The 17124-nt window shown below is 52.6% G+C and overlaps 1 protein-coding gene across 1 annotated transcript in view; it reads right to left on the bottom strand.

Moving 5' to 3' along the window:
- Positions 1-1369: 1369 nt before the first annotated feature.
- The window catches only part of XRRA1 (X-ray radiation resistance associated 1), a 28104-nt gene continuing 12349 nt past the window's right edge, over positions 1370-17124 (bottom strand). The window contains exons 9-18 of the mRNA XM_019530549.1: positions 16222-16472; positions 15267-15307; positions 12134-12271; positions 9687-9780; positions 7622-7740; positions 6800-7210; positions 6115-6280; positions 5005-5117; positions 3755-3860; positions 1370-1908 (exon numbers count right to left, since the gene is read on the bottom strand). Coding sequence (XP_019386094.1) covers positions 1601-1908; positions 3755-3860; positions 5005-5117; positions 6115-6280; positions 6800-7210; positions 7622-7740; positions 9687-9780; positions 12134-12271; positions 15267-15307; positions 16222-16472 — 1747 coding nt within the window. The 3' untranslated portion in view covers positions 1370-1600. The remainder of the gene's footprint in view (positions 1909-3754; positions 3861-5004; positions 5118-6114; positions 6281-6799; positions 7211-7621; positions 7741-9686; positions 9781-12133; positions 12272-15266; positions 15308-16221; positions 16473-17124) is intronic.

The raw sequence follows: 17124 nt of genomic DNA, 5'->3' as shown, positions 1-17124 counted from the left end.
GGCCCTCCAGCCCGTTGGCGACACATCTGACTGTGTGGGGGTCCACACCACAGCCCCCAGTTTCTTAATGAGAACGGGGTGAGAGATGGTGTCGAAGGCCTGCCGACAGTCCAGGAAGACGATGTCCACTGCTCCCCCTGTGGCTAAGGATTTGGTGACCGGGTCGTAGAAGGCCACCAGGTTGGTCTGACAGGACCTGCTGCTAATGAACCCGTGTTGGTTGCCCCTAAGCATAATCTCCCCCGCTCACCCCTCCGGGACATGTGCCAGGATAACTCTCTCAGAGAGGTTCCCCAGGATCGAGGTAAGACTAACTGGCCTATAGTTCCCGGGTCCTCCTTCCTCCCTTTTTTGAAGATGGGAACCACATTGGCCCTTCCTTTGCCATCTCTTCCACCTGATGGAGTGCTCCTGCCATCTCCCCACACTGTATAAGCTATGTCCTTGTACCCACTTCTTACATGAAAGCCAAGGGGTGGTGAGGAGAGGGCTGTCTCCTCCCATCCCATTCCCTGCTGCCATATCCAACTGCAGTTGATTTATCGGGGGACACAAACCTATGTTGAACCATTGCCAGTGCTGGGCCCAGGCCAAATGGTGGCAACATGCACTGGACGATGTCACGCCCCCTTCCCCAGGCCTCTGGACTGCTGAATGGGAGGTGACCCCACCCCAGTGCAGAGGCCAGTTAGGCAGCAAGGGAGAAATTCCTCCCCAGCCCCAGAAGAGTGATTAATGCCTGAAATGGGGCTGACTAATCCCAAGGCAGGGAAAGGGCTTCTCCCAGCCCCATGATCGGGGCATGTGAGCACATAGATTTGAACTGCACCCTTAGCAATCCTCTCCCCAAGCCCCTGGGGGGGAACTGAGGCTATCTCAAAGGGGTGAGGGTTTACTTCTGGTGCTGAAGAATGTAAGCCTGGTAAGCGAAGGGACGGGCTGCATCACCCCTTGCTCCCAGCCTGCTCCCCACCCCTGCTCCCCTACACCAGGGCAGGTGGACAACACTGCAGCCAGCGCTCAGTCCCAAGGCAGGTAAGTATTCCCCTGCTTCCCTTCACTCCCCTCTCCTGCCTGCCGCTCCTGCGTGCAATCTTGGGAGCAAGACAAGCTCCTGTCCACTCCAGCTGGGTTGCAGTTACTGGGAACTGGTGGCAGCAGAGGCCCAGAGGCATATTCCCCCTCCCTGAACCTGCTGGAGGAGGGATAAAAGGGGTGCAGCCACACCACTGCACCCCCTCTGGGTCTTCTCCCATGTGGGAGCAGTCGGTTATAGCACTGCTCCCTTGCACAGCTCAACTGCAAATCTGCTAAGTGCCTGAAGCCACAGGATGCCCCACGGTCGACCACACCAGAGCAAGGGCTGAACTGCAGGAGGTTTGTGCGCTCTTTATTTCCATGCTTGAAGCTGTGATGATGTGGACGGCAGCAAATATGACTGCGCTGCTCCAGCAAACATGGATGTCACCATCTGAGACTGGCCGAGTTGCGCATGTCCTTTTGCTGCTCCGCATTTCCAAACCGCTGCAATAGACTGGTTCTAAAACTCGTCATCTTCCAGCAACGCAAACAGAGACGCTCCAGTTTCCCCGAGATGTGTCTATGCAGCAAACTTCACTCTGGCTGGTCCCGTGGATGGACTTCCCTTCACCAGGGGACAATGTTTGAGGCTCTGGATCTTGGCCATAGCTGCTGGTACAGCCCACAGCTGCTCTTTGCTTTCCTGGATCTCGGCAAAAGCTCCTGCACCTGGGCTCTGACCCAACCCTTCTACACTCCTGCACTCCTTGGGAAGGGTCTTGTTGGAGCTGGCGATCGTGGCCTTGTATGTCTTCTGGAACTCCCTCACCAGCCGCAGGGCCTCCTGGTACTCCTTCGGGTTCGACGTCTTCTTCTTCAACACTGACACTAGGGAAAAATCAGAGTCACTATCTCACTGGCTCTCCCCTGGACTCAGTTCTCCTTGGGGTCATGCTGAATTTTATTCTCCTGCTGCTTCCCTCCCAACTCCCCTGGGGAAACCAATGTCCACCCACCCTACACCCTTTGCTTCACCGGTGCCCCCATTGAGTCGGTGAGGATCAGCACTGGAAAGGCTGGCCCTGTAGCATAAGACTGTTTTTTTTCCAGAAGCACCCAGGCATCAAGCGCCTCACTGCAGACACGTGAGCCTCTGCCGTGACTCACAATACGGTGGCAGCACAAAGCAGCTTAGTCCCAAAAACACTTGAGGCTGTGGCTGTGCCTGAAACAGCTTCTACTCTGCAGGAAGAGAAGCTGATTCAGTGGCCTGAGTAAATGATTCGGCCCCAGGCTTTCTGAGGCTGACTCAGAAAGCAGTGAGAACAGCTAGAGCAGGGAGGCAGTGCACTCCATCACTGGAGGGGTTCAAGAAGAGGTTGGACAGGCACTGGTGGGGGATGATCTGGGTGTAGTGATGCCTGTTTTCTGTTATGGGGATTTTCCAGGCTTCTGGGCTTTGCTGGTTGCTGCATGGGTTGTGGAAGACATTCCACCCCCAGCCCCTGGCTATGTGTGTCAGGGTCTTTTTAAGCCTCCCCTAGAGGTGCTGGGTGCCGGCTGTAGGCCCAGGCTGGGGATGGAGACTGGGCTGTGCCAATGCTCCTGCTGGGACTTAAAGCTGGAGGTTTCTTGCTAGACGGCTTTGCTTCTGTTCAGACTCAGACTCCTGCTGCATTTGGGGCCAGGAAGAAATGTTGCCCTTGGTCAGGCTGATACGGGGGTGGGGGCACGGGTTATACCTGGGATCTCTCATGTGTACATTAACAACCTTTCACAGCAGCAGGATGTTGGCTGCTGCGGTCCCCCTGTTTTGCCTGTGGCAGGTGCAGGAGTTAGGCCTTGTGTTTGTGTCCGGGTTGACAGTAGCTTTGCTAAGAAGTTAAATTATGGAGTTGTACAGGCTGGTTTGAATACAGATGATCCTGCCTCAAGCAGGGGCTGGACTAGATGTGACCTCTGGAAGTCTCTAACTGTCCCACCTCTGATTCTATGACTCCACTGTAGCCTGGAGCAAATCACTTAACCTCCCTGCCTCAGTTTCCCTCATCTGTAAAGCAGCAGGATGTGTGCAGGAGAGTGCTAGGGCTTGAGTCCACAGCCCCAGTGCAGAGTGATCACAGCACCTGAAACATGGCCTTTTTGACCTGAAGCACTGCTGCAGAGGATTCAAGAACCAAGCCAGCACTCCCTGTGCACTCTGTTTTTCCCTCCAGAGCTGAGACGCCTGACTGTCCTCCTCACCCTTCTGCTGGGGTTAGGTTGGTGCTTTTTCAGATTTGAAAGCAATTGTTTCCTGATGTCAGAAATGGAAGCAGCAGGGTCCATGCTACCTTTACTTCCTTATTTACCTGCATCTGAGCTGTCAAGGAAATGCATATAGGTCTGGCTCTAGAGGGCCTGATTCTGTAACAGGCTGAGTCCTCCCAGCTTCTAAAGCCCTCAGCACCTCCTGGAGGAGGATCATTACCTTGAAGAGATGAGGAAACCAAGGGGCAGAGACATCGACATCGAGTGGAACAGCCATTGGCATCCCTGGGCCATGGGGAAAATTGGGGCAGAGCCCAGACATCCTGTCCCAAGTCTGCTGTCTCAACCACTGGGCCACCTAAGTTACCATCGCTAATCTAATCCTTACAAGGCAGGTGTGTCCAGCGCCTCCACACTCAGTTCTAGCACAATCTCTGCACAGGATTAAAACCCTGAGACGAGTCGTGGGCTGGGTGGAACACACCTAGCGGCACTTCCGTGATGTTCACAGGCCATCTCATGGCCACCAGGAGGTCTTCCAGCACCTCTGCCTTTGTCCATCGAGGAGCAGGGCCAGGCGGCTTCCCAACCTGTGGGAAAGCAAGCAAGAGTAAGGAGGGGTGACTCTCCCTCAGAGCGAGTCCCCTCGTTCCTGTGAGCATGCTGACAGTCCGGCCCTGTTCCCTCCCACCCGGTCTCACAGGGGTAGGCAAAGCGTTCTCCTGTTGGAAACGAGACCTGTCCATTTTAACTGCTGAGCTGCGGCACTGGGCAAAGCTGCTGGAGCTTTTGCTCAAGCCTAAGGAAGCATCCCAGGGCCATGCATCCTTGTTTTACTATGCTAGACTAAGCCATCTCTTTCAGCTGCCCACTGCCACAAGAAATCCTGCTGTATAGGCCTTGAGATGCTCTGCTGCCAGGTGTTTACTCCATAAGTAGCTATTCAGGTGGACTTTTCTAAATGCCATTCTGATCTCAGTAAGCCCTAGCTGAGGGGCTATCAAACATTGGACTCCTGAGTCCATTCACCAGAGCTGTCCTGGCCCACACCCATCCCATCCGTGTTTCAAATTGCACACTACAAGCCACCGCAGCTTGGAACATGGCATGTCTTGGAGCTCACCATGCTCCGGAGTGGAAATCAAGTCCACACGACTGGATGAAGACAAGCTTTTAGGCAATACCTTGAGGTCCTTTACAAAGTTCTAATCCGGGGTGGCCGACCTGCGGTGTGGGTGCCACAAGTGCCAGAGCCAGCCTGTGTGTGTGGCACCCAGCAGATCAGGGAGGGGACAGGTAACACAGCTGCTGGCAGGGCACAGAGCAGAAAGCAGAGCAGCAGGGGAAGGGTATCAGAGTGGCACCTGGGGAGGGCGTGGGGTCAATTTGTGACACTCCTGCCAACAAAGTTGGCTCCTGCTGTTCTGGTAAAGCATTTGCTAGCACCTATTACCAGGCTCTGAAGTCTGATGCACCTATAGTTAGTACATGCATGCCTAGATGAGGAGGCACTTGCTAGACTATGGATTAGATGTAGTGAGAAAAGACGAGAGTCCTAGTTCTGATCCAGACCTGGCTGGGGCATTTGGGCCCAAGGTTTCAGCTCGACCTTTACCCATTACCAAGTTCTGATCTGGATTTATCCCCACACTTGGATCCAGAGTTTTGATTTGGAGCTGTTCTGGCTTTGCAGATGTACACAATGTTTCTGCCCTCAGGGTCCAACCTCTTTACCTTTCTCCTGGGCACATAGGGTTTCTGCAGGCTGTCCAGCCTTGGCCTCGAGTCACGGTACACGAGGGGGTGCCTGAGAGCATGCTGCAGAGCCTGGACGTTCTGCTGGATTCCTGGGGCCAGAAAGAAAGTGGAAGCACTCGATAAATTTGTTTGCTCATTTCCCTGCTGCCACCAGCAATGGCAGTAGGACTACACCAGAGGCATTATTAGGGTGGGGTGAACACGGGAACTGTCCCAGGGGGGCTGATGCTGGGGGATACGAAGAAAAGCAGTTGCTGCCATAATTGCAGTTGTGAACACGTGGCAGCCAGAAGTCACCACTGTCCCTGTGTCCCTGCGCTACATAATGCTTTGCCACATGAACTAGTCTGATAAAGAAAGACCCCAGCTCCCTTTATCCCAAAGCATCATGCTCTGATTGGCAGAGGGAACCATGAACGCAGTGCATAACTGTATCCTGGTAACCGCTCCTGGTGGAGGACCTGGCACCTGTTTCACAGCCTCACTGCACAACAGGTTAGAGTAAAGGCTAAGAAATGCTTCTTTCATCACTGCCACCTTTCCCCAGCACAGCTAGATCTCACATCTGGCTACTCAATGAGGAAATATGGTTGCTTAAATTGTTTAGCCTGGTAATGGGCTCCAAACAGCCCCTGGTGACATCTGATAATGTGGCAGGGCTGGGATAGCCCATTGTTTTTTCTGCTTTTCCCTGGGATGTAACACACCAGCTGGGACAGGACTTCCATCTTGGATGGGGCAGTCAGGCACCTGGATCAGCAGCAGCATTGTCCACTGGAGCTCCAGGCTGTGGGGCAATAGGTTCTGCTCCACTCACCTGGGAAATGGGTAACTGAGCAAAGGGAAAGTCTCTTAGGGCTTCAGGGGAGCATCAGTGACACAGCTTTGTTCAGATCATCTGCATGGGGGACTGCGTAGGAATGCAGCACCCCTCCTAGCCCCCACCCCCCACACACTGAGATGCCCTGGTGTGCTATCTAGACTGCTGGAAAGCTTGAAGGCAGGCTGGACACTGAGCCAAGCCTTTCTGAGAGAGTGGTGAGCGCTCTCCCTGGCCAAGAGAGAGCAAGAAACCTTACTACTCACCAACTGGTTCAAGGAAACTGGGGTCAGTTTTGGCATCGAGCAGTTCTTCGTAACCTTTGTATTTCGCTGGAATGTCCTGGTCTCTGCTCCCTTTCCCCTGCTTGCTCCTCTTTGCATGTCTTTCCTCTGTTTCAGGTCGCCAAAGAGGACCAGATGCACCATCCACCTTGTGACAGGAAGAGCAAATATTTATAGAGGTTTTTCACTGTGGCTGTGGTCATGCCCTCAGGCCAAGAGGAATTCTAGAAAGGGAGCAGATCTCCTCTCACATTCATCTGAGCCCTGTCTGTGATCACTTCCATCCTCTGGGATGCCCAGGCCAAAGCCTAGCAACTGCTGCACCAACTACAGCTCCAGCAACTGGGGCTCCACAGCTTTAACAAAAGGCACTCAACACCTCAGGAAGTGTTAACATTAAGTACACCTAGATGTCCAAGCAGCTACCATGTTGGTGTATACTATGATACCACAACTTGATCATCTAATACAGGATCCTGACCTCACAGCACACCCCAACCACTGGTCAGGGATGATATAGGCATAGCCATGCCTATGTTCTACCATAGGCATTTTCCAGGCTTCTGGGATTTGCTGATTGCTGCCCCCCACCCCTCTTTGCTACATGTGTCGGGGTGGTTTAAGGCTTCTCAAAGGCATTGAGTGCTGGCTGCCCAAGCTCACACACCTGAGTCATGAAAAATGACTCAACATCCTCTTCATCTCCTTCAGGTCCAACCTCAGAGTCCCAGTCCTTTGTCTCTGGCATCTCCCGGTTGCTACCAAGGGTTTCAGCACTGTGGGAAGCCTCATTCTCCTCTGCAGAAGACGATCTGATCATGGAGTCTTCCTCTGCCAGGCTCAGGCCGGGGGAACCTTCTTCAGGCTCCTCCAGTTTGGCTCCATAGGGAAGCATCTTGTTCTGCTCCACAGAAGATGATCCAATTGGTGGAAGGGGGTCAGGCAGGCTCAGATTATGTGATCCTTCTTTGGACTTTTCTGGTTGTGCTCCTTTGGTATCCAAGCACAGTTTCCAGGATTCTTGTGGGGTTTCTAGCATCAGCGGCTGCTTTGGCACCTTTGGGAGGTGAGATGTTATCTGAAACAGAAGGAGAGGAAACCTGCAAAGCCATGGCGCACACTGGGCAGGCTCCCACGACTGCTCTGCCCTGCTGGGACAGGAATCAGTGCTAGTGGTGAGCACACAAGCAATGATGCACACAGCCAACGTCAACATCAGATTGCACAACAGTCTGAGCTGACAGGTCAAGATGCAGCTTGCCCCAAGCCTAGAGGTCGGACTGACCTGTGCCACAATTTGACTCAGCTGCAGCTGAGTTTATTAGCATGAACTACCTGCAGCCAGGGGATGTGCAAGCTGACTGGTCAGCAGGATGAGCCAAGTGCAAGTTAGCACAGGGCAGGCAAAACCCTGTACCCATGCAGCTGCAATTTTTCGCATCCCCTTGAATGGGAGCTGACAGCATCCTGGAGCCTTGGCCCTACCTACCTTTCTGTTGGCCTTGAGAGGAATACAGATGTGCAGCTTCCCCAGTTTGGAAATCTTTCTCCTGATCAGTTTTATCCCCAGTTTGCACTGCAGGAAACTGGTCAGCAGAGGTGGATCACCTGCAAAAACACGGGGGTTGCTTTAATCAATGCAATGGCAGTCCCAGTGATCGTCCCAAGCAAGGTCTCTCCACAGCAGAGCTCTCACAGCAAAGCAGCGTTCTGCTTGGCTTCGGGGAAGCCAGCTGGACGGACTCTGCTGGAAGTACAAGTAGGGGGCAGCACTTTCTGCTGGGTCCCATTAAGTGCAGAAAGAGTTAAAGCTTTCTTATTGGGGGTGATCTAAGTGTCCCTATGCCTGTGCACTACTACAGGGATTTCTTGGGTTTCTGAGCTTTGCTGGTTGCCCCATGGGGCTGGGAGGGAACCCTGCTCCCCCCACCTTTACTGCTACATGTGTGAGTGGTTTGAAGCCTTCCTCAGGGCTTTGGGTGTTGACTGCAGCCAAGGCTAGAGATTGTGACTGGCCTGTGCCGATGCTCCTGCTGAGATTCAAACCTGGATGTTCCTCGCTAGAGGGTCTTGCCCCACCACTCAGGATCACACTGATGCTATATTTGCAGCCCGGCTGTCCAGGGTTTTGCCTTCCTCTGTAGCAGACAGCATGGCCTTTCCTGGGATCTCTTAAGCATATATTAACATCAGCAGGATGTTGGCACCGTGGTCCCCCAGCTTTACCTGTGGCAGGTTCAAGTGTAAGGTCTTGTGTGGTATCAGAGTTAACTGTAGTTTTATTAAGAGGTTAGATTGTGGATTTGTATAGCATGGTTTGGATAGGGCTGATCCTGGCTCAGGCAGGGAGTTGGACTAGATGTGACCTCTGGAGCTCCCTTCCAGCCCCACTTCTTTATGACTATGAAAAGCCTTGGGGCCCAGCTCCACTGACATCCATGGAGACCCTCAGCTGCCATCACTCCACAGATCTCAACAGAGCTACAGTGACTGGGGATAGTGAAGGGTCTGCCCCCATTTCTCAAGAGGGCTGACAAGTCACTGGCACAGGACCCCAGAGGATCAAGCTTTCAGATGCAGGAACCTAAAGGAATTAGCCTCTAAAATCAAGAGTCATGAATCTCTTAGACAACCCAGAAGACCCTAGCCCCAGAGCCATAACAAAGGCTCAGCACCCTATACAGGCTCCCTCTCCAGAAAGTCAAGGCCTTAGATTCCTACATAAAGTGGCCCCATCTCCAGGGGGAGCTGGAAGTGAACACTCCCAAGCAGCCCATGCTCATTAGGAGAGGTGAGGCATGCTCCCCACCAGGGCAGCTAGCTCTGCTGGTGGTTTTAGGGATGGAGTCCCTTATCCCAGCAGCCTTTGCACCAGCTCGCAGCTATGGGCACAGTCTCTATGTCTGGGAAAGCAGAAGGACCATCAGATGCAACTAATCTATGAGGAGCAGCACACCTTCCACCCTTTCCCTACAGCTGCCCACAATGTGAGCCGTAGTAGTGCCCTAGTGAGAAACTGAGTATTTGTGTGGGGCAGACCCTTTTGTGCATTGAGTGTACCTCCCCTGCATGGGTCCCTCCTCACAAAACATCAAGCCCTGTTATTCTTTGCACTACCCTAACATAAGGAAGCTCAACCCCCAGCCTGAAGGCCAAATCTGGCCTGAGGAACCATGTCACCTAGCCTGCACAGCTCTCCATGGGTCCAGGCATTTGGCAGTAGGGGAGTGGTAGCAAAGAATGTTGCCGCTGCTCTTCCACTGCCAAATTTTTAAGTCCTGTGCAGATGGATCAGACCCTGGCCAGGCCAGCACGAAGTGCTGGATCAGGCCCATGGATGGGATCCAACCCATGAACCAACCCAGCACCCCCCATCCAGCCCATGGGGTGAAAAGGCTGGGCACCGCTGCCCCAGTGCCATCATCCAGGACCCTTTTGGGTCAGATGCCATATCAGTGCAGAACAAGGGAAGACACACAGTCTAAGGCACTAAGGACAGTGGTGATACAGGGAGACGGGAGAGTTCCCTGTAGGGTGCACGGCCGACACTGTACCACTCCTGGAAGTGCTGAGGGGGTTCCCGTAGAAGCTCAACTCCAGCAGAGATGGAAAGAGAATGGCGGGAAGCAGATCCTCCTCGCTTTCAATCTGCAAGATAAAACACTGTCCAGCAGAACTGCCTCCAGTCCCCTCCCAAGTGGCTGTGCTGAATAGAGGACATGACCTCAAGAGATTGGGGCACAGGATGGTGCAAAACCCCCAGGCAGCAACTAAGGATGCAGACGATCCGGAGATAAGCTGCATCCCCAAGGCACTGAGATCATGTGCCACACCCAAGCAAGCTCTGGCAGCACAGGAGGGTGCAGGCACCCTTCTCTTGCAGCCTGGCTGCTCAGGGCAATGTGGAGCAGCACATACTGGGAGGTGCAGCCTCCATGAGCCACATCTCCTTGTCTGAAAGGAGGAATCACAGGACATAACGCAAGACAACAATGGTTGGGCCTGAAGGTGCGAGAGGAAGAGGAGCGACCCAGCCTGACCCCGCAAGCACTGCAGCCATCTCAGCTGCGTGTGTGGGCACAAGGCCAGGGAGGAGGGATAAGGTGCCTGCTCTATACCAGTGCACTCACAGCCAAACCTCCCATTGCTTTCTGAGCTGCATAAGCTGGGCAGGGAAGTGCTGGGCACACACTGTCCTGCACCCGCTGGCAGCTGACGGCCAAAGCAGACATATGTGTAGGCCACATGAATGCAGTAGGGGCAGCGGTTTCCAGGCCAGCACCCTGAGGCAGAGGCAGCCTGATCCTGCTGCTACCAATGCAATGGCACAGGGGCTCCTAAGAACCAAATGGCATAGGCTGGGAGGGAAGTCACTGATTCACCAGAGAGTGCAGGTGAAACAAGGCAAGCCTGAGATGAGGGACTTGAGATTTCCAAGCCCATCAGCATCACAGGGTAAAGAACATACCCTTGGGGTGGGTGAGAGGTCCCATCAAGGACCTCTGCCAGGACCACCTATCTCCACCAAGAAATCATGCCTATAGTTTCAAAGTTGGTTGGGTCGGAAGGGACCTAAGTAGGTCATCGAGTCTGACCCCCTGCCATAGCAGGAAAGAATGCTGGGGTCAAACGACCCAGCAAGGTGATTATCTTGCCTCCTTTTGAAGACCCACAGGGTAGGGGCAAGCACCACTTCCCTTGGAAGTTGGTTCCAGATCCTAGCCACCCTAACAGTGACGTAGCGCCTCCTAATATCTAGCCTGAATCTATTCTCAGTCAACTTATGGCCATTATTCCTTGTAACTCCCGGTAGTGCTCAGGGGAACAGGGACTTTCCCACAGCCTGCTGGTCCCCCTTGGGCAGTTTAGAGATGGCCACCAGATCCCCCCTCAGCCTTCTCTTGTGGAGGCTGAACAGGTTCAGGTCCCGTAGCCTCTCCTCGTAGGGCCTGCCCTGCTGCCCCCTGACCATGCGAGTGGCCTCCTCTGGACCCTCTCCATGCTGGCCACATCCCTCCTGAAGTGCAGCGCCCAGACCTGGACACAGTACTCCAGCTGCGGCCTAACCAGTGTCACACAGAGGGGGAGGATCACCTCCCTGGACCTGCTCGAGATGCATCTGTGGATGCAGGACAAGGTGCGGTCGGTCTTCCTGACTGCGTCCCCACACTGCCGGCCCGTGCTCATCTTGGCATCAATGATGACTCCAAGATCCTTTTCCACCTCTGCCCTAACGAGAAGGCAGTTCTCCAACCTGTAGGTATGGTGCTGGTTCTTCCTCCCCAGGTGCAGCACCTTGCACTTGTCAGCGTTGAAAACCATCCTGTTCTCATCCGCCCACCCCTGTAACCTGTCTAAGTCCGATTGCAGCCTGTTCCTCCCTTCTAGCGTGCCCACTTCCCCCCACATCTTAGTGTCATCTGCAAATTTGAACAAGGTGCTATTCACCCCCTTGTCCAAGTTGCTGATGAAAATGTTCAACAGCGCAGGCCCAAGGACCGAGCCCTGGGGGACCCCACTGCCCACATCTGTCTAAGTTGAATATGACCCGTCCACCACCACTCTCTGGGTGCAACCCTCCAGCCAATTGGCAACACATCTGACTGTGTAGGCATCGATGCCACAGTCGCCTAATTTCTTAATGAAAATGGGGTGTGAGACAGTGCCAAAGGCGTTCCTAAAGTCCAGAAAGACTACATCCAAAGATTTTGTGACCTAGTCATAGAAGGCCACCAGGTTGGTCTGACAGGACCTGCCTTGAATGAACCTGTGTTGATTGCCCCTAAGTATAATCTCCCCTGCTGGTCCCTCGCAGTTGTGCTCCTGGATAATTTTCTCAAAGAGCTTCCCCAGGAAGCCTAGGGCTTGCCTAAGGCTTGCACACAGGAGAGAAATGACAGCTCCCACTTCCTGCGCTCTCACAAAGTCACTTCAAACTGCCAAATTTATCCTTACACCAAGGCAGATCAAGGGAAATCTTTCACCCCAGGGACTGAATCACCTTGTTGTTGGCCAGGCTGAGAGACCTCAGTTCTGGAAAGGGCAGCACAAAGTCTTGGTTCACTGTGTTCATGGAAGCTGCCGGAAGAGCCTCAGAGTCAGCAGGGCATGACTGGTTGTTCCCTTTGTCGGAAACATCCTACCAGAAAGAGGGGAACAGGAGAAAGGGAGATCTAATGTCACACCAGGTGATAGGGACATGGCAACATCAAATCCACTCCAGTGCCCACATGCCCTAACAGCCACCAGCAAGGCATTAAGTGTAAAGAAAAATGTACAAAGTCAGTAGATGGAGCGCGATGCTCAAAATATAGGAACAGGGACCAAGACGCCTGGGTTCCATTCCCATCTCTGCCACTGACTGACTGTGAGACCTTGGACAAGCCACTTAACCGCTCTACCTTTAAAAGATGAATTGGTATAAATGGGTACCAACCTACCACTGGATACTTTTTCTCTGATGGCTGCCTCTTGGGCTCCAGGATTCAGAGTTTTCATTTGTAACTCTAACGCTTATGCATGCAATGAACACCTTCTTGTACAAACTGGACGCAGGCAGGCATCATGAATTGGTCGGACACATCTCAACAGCAACTAAGAAAGCAGCATGGGCCTTATCAATGTAAATGGGGCACTGAATCTGACCATTTGATGTCTGTGTAACTCACTTTTCCCCTAGTGCTGAGAGTTGGCAAGGCAGATGTGGAACTGTCATGTTGGGGAAAACTGTGTGACCTCCTGCGTGGTCCAGCAACTTCGATGACATAACAAGCAGAAGAGGAGACACTGCTTGTACTTACTTCTTTCCTGAGAATTGCTGTACGTTTGTAAAGCATTTAGAAACCTTTGTACAAAGCTCTTCATGGAAATATAGCCTGGCTCTTCCTATCTGGATATTCAGTAGCAGCTGATAGTTCCTTTGTGTTACTTAAAAAGCAACCAAAATGCACTTTAAAACAGCTTTCTTTGAAGACTGTGCCATCGCAGGACCAAGTTCTGGGGCACCTTCTGAGAGCCTTTCACATGTCGCATGATGATGGACGGGGAACCACCTTGCAGTTTGAAATGCATCCAACTTGGTTGTATAACATTTAAGATGTGGGTTACACTCCCCTCTCCTGGATGGAATCAGAACTACTCTTATTATACGTATGTATACACACACACACACACACACATGCATATTCACACATGTGCGCACATACACGCACATGTGTGGTGGGCTGGGGGGGTGTTGCACCTGTGATACTAAAGAGTTGTGTGTTAACACCTCTGAAAAAATGTGCTGCTTTAGTGCCTAAACGGATCTTGGTGCCTAAGTTGAAGCCCTCAGGTCTGACACGATGGGCAAAAAAATGCATGCAGGGTCATACAGCGAGGGAATGGCAACCCTGGATCTTAACTGCCAACCAGAAGCACTACAACACGCTTACAACCGGATAGGAAGTGTTACAGGGAATCAGAAAGGCACGTGTGCACAGCCTCACCTAAATTTCAGGCTCTGAAATATAATTCTGAGTTGTTAAATGTTTTGGGGTCTCTTCTAGTTGGGCATCTCACCCACCCACATATATTGCAGGGGATGCATTGGGTAGCCAACAGGAATTGCAGGAGGGGGATCTGAAATCCCACAGCCCTCTTGGTGTTAAGCAGCATTTGCACTTCTCCCTGCAGCTGTGAATTGGGTGTTTCTGACCACATGGAATCACAGTCAGAGCCTCCTAATCGCCCAAGGGCACAGCCTTATGGACTTGTAGAGCAGGGAAGCCTCCATCTATCCAAAGGATGACTTAGAGGTTTGGGAGCTTGTCCAGGATTTGGAAGCCTGGGTTCCAGGACCCATGCTGCTACAGAGGTTCAAGCCCACCTCTGCCCCTGGGATCTGACTGTTTATGCTTTTTATTCAACAGCAATATAAAAGGCTCAAGCAGCCCTCAAGGACATAGCCCAGGAGTCCCTTCCTGGCAACTACCCACCTGGCTAGGCTGCAGCCAAACTCTCTCCTGCTTGCTCACCACCTGGCCACGTGACTTGACTGCCCAGTGGGTCAGCTTCAAGGGAAGCCATGAAGGGTTCCCTCAGTCAAGCCCAGCCTGGTGGGGGGGGCACTGTGTTTTCTTAGTAAGTGGCAAGGTAGGTTCAAATGCCCTCTAGCTGAGTGTGACCTAGAACCCAGGTCTCCAGCTCCCTGGGTCAGTGTCCTAACTACTGGACTATGGAGCAAAAGGCATCCAGGGGTCTCCTCTTCCTCCACTGGGCCTTGCTGCAAGGGCAGCAGCTAGTTTATGAAAAACCAAGCAGTATGCAGTGGGGGTCAGACACCAATGTGCACATTCCATCCAAAATGACAGATGTACCAGGCATGAAGCAAGACCCAACTTCTCCTACAACTAGCTACATCCTGGCCCTAGGGCAAGAAGGCACAGGCATGGGCTGAAATACCCCAGACTTCCCCTGCATGTAACCATGTAGCTGGGACTTAGCTGAGCGACCTATTAGACAGCAGACATCCCTTCTGCTGAAAAAGCTGGTAGCAAGCTTGCATCTGTCTTTGACTCCAAGCCTGGGTGAGCAGTATTTTGCACAGCTGTCCCTTTTAAAGAAGCTACGGCAGATATAGGTCAAATGTTCACTGTTTAGGTGAGAAGTCCTTTGAGAAGGCTCCTTTCTGACAATGGTGGGTCCTAGTCAAAAACCATTCAGGCTGATCAGCCTCAGCATTATCTGATGGGCTTGCAAAAAATAATTAAGAAAGAGACTAACATTGACCGAGCGAGAATCCTGTGGAAGAGGAAACTGCAATATACCTGCCAAGCCAGTGCTCCTCAAGCTTGTTAGACTCAAGGCTCCCCTTTGAAAATGGCAGCTCTCAGCTTTCACTTGTTTTTTGACTATGGAAAAATAACAAAATTATTCTGCCATGGTGCAGAGCTCCAAAAGCCGACAGCAGGGCAGACAGGTGTTGACACTATGGATTCCTATTTGAAATCTGTGCGTTATGGAGCCTGTCGAAGTGCTTGCACATCTAACAGTGCTAATATGTTGTGGCACCCTGTGGCACCCTTACAAGGCTCTCGCAGGCCCCATGGTGCGAATCACTGCCCCGAGCTGTACACTACCAGGGGAGCTCTTACCAGAGATGGTGGCTCTCGAGAGGCTGAAGTGAAGATGACCTCTGCAACAAAGCACAAACAAACAGGTTCAAAGTACAACTGCACGAAGCTGACTGTTGTCTTAGCTGCTACCACACCCAGGGGAATCTGAAGGATACAGGCCATGCTGGAGTCATCTGCAGTGGCTGCACAAGGACAGCATGGCCACTTCCACGCACACCCCACCCACCCACTTTCATCTGCACACTCCCAGCCTGGAACTGCATCAGTGAAGCCTCCTAAGGGCATCCCCCGCAGCTGTTCTCAGCCAGGCTAGAGACTGAAGTCTGGAGAGTAGCCACAGCAGGATCCTCTGGAATCTGGATTTGGAGCATTGCTGTGGTGTAGGCATCCCCGAAGAGACAATCTTCAGGTGATGTCTTTTGTCAGAGTCTGCCCACAAGAACACCAGTTAGTACCAGCTAAGGCCTGGCTCAATGGCAACACATCTACTGAGGCTAGGAACAGGAGCTGGTCCTTAGCGGGCTTGCTGAATGCACTGCATTCTCTGGAGGAAGTCAATCGGACTTTGGTATTGAATACCTGCGTTCCTTGGGCCAGGATTTTACCCACATCAGTTGTAAGGTTGGGGGAGGGGGTACTTCTTGTAACCACCTCATCTGATGTCCCACCGGAGCACTCTTTATGTCTATGGAGGAGCTCTATTTTCCTGCTGCTTCTTTTGATCTTGGCTGGTCTCACCCACTCTTCCCCCAGGGAATTAATTCCTAACCCTAATTTCCTCCAATGCTGCTGAGCATATGCTGTCTGAATCCCGTCGCATGTAGCTGTACCCACTGATGCACAGTGAGGAGCTCCAGAGAAGCCCAGCAGTGGATGAAAAGGTCTGATCTTTCCACCCCATGAAACCTGCCAATGATTTCAGCAGGAGCTGGGAGAAGGCCCTGAGGGGGCAAAGCAAAGCAGAGCTGTTCACCTGTCCTGTCTAGATCCTTGCTGTTCTGTAAGATAAAGTATTCCAGTTGTCCTCCCTTCTCCTTCAGCTCCTTGTGTCCATCTGCCCCACCTCGCTGTCTCCGCTTGTGCCACTGCCGGAGCCTGCTCCCTGCCTCTGCTCTGGTACCCACCTTGGCCACGTCAGGGGAGAGGGAGAACCGGGAATTCCCCTTCTGATGCAGGTACGGGACCTTCGAAATCCCGTTCTTGTCCAGATTCAGCTGCTTCAGGCTAAGCAAAGGCAGAAATGACAGGCAGGCCTGAGACCTCACCATTGCACACGTACCATTATCGCCCTCTTTTAAGCGCTGTCACAGGCACATGGAGCTGTGAGCTCCCCTAGCACCCATGCGGCTGCTGTCCATCCCTGAAATACAGCAGATCACAATCCTGAGAGATCCACAGGACCCTTCTCTCCCACTGAAGTCAATGGAAATTGAAGATGCTTAGCACCAGTCAGGAAAGCTCAGCATCCCTCAGACCAGCTTGGATACTGCCATGCTCAGGAGTTAGCAGACCAGGCCTGCTGGCAGTGGGCTGGATGCTCTTCAGCTTTGCCTAAAAGGGGTTGTACAAGGATTTTTTTTACTCACTGTTCTTCCACAGCAACAAGCAACCCATTGCCTGTTTTACCCTTGCAGCCATGCTGTGAGGAAGGGAAGTGTTTTTATTCCCATTTTACAGATGGCAAACTGAAGCCCACCGAGGTTGGGTGACTGGACTGAGGTTACATAGAAAGTTTGCTGAAGAGCCAGGTATAAAATCCAGGGTTCCTGCCTGCTGCTACCTGCTTCAGTTTTCATAGATTTCATAGACATCAGGGCTGGAAGGGACCTCGGGAGATCATCGAGTCCAGCCCCCTGCCCAAAGGGCAGGAAGTCAG

This window comes from Crocodylus porosus, unplaced genomic scaffold (genome assembly GCF_001723895.1).
Source record: "Crocodylus porosus isolate Cpor-Errol unplaced genomic scaffold, CroPor_comp1, whole genome shotgun sequence".
Taxonomy (NCBI): Eukaryota; Metazoa; Chordata; order Crocodylia; family Crocodylidae; genus Crocodylus; species Crocodylus porosus.
This window is presented reverse-complemented; position numbering and strand designations above follow the sequence as displayed.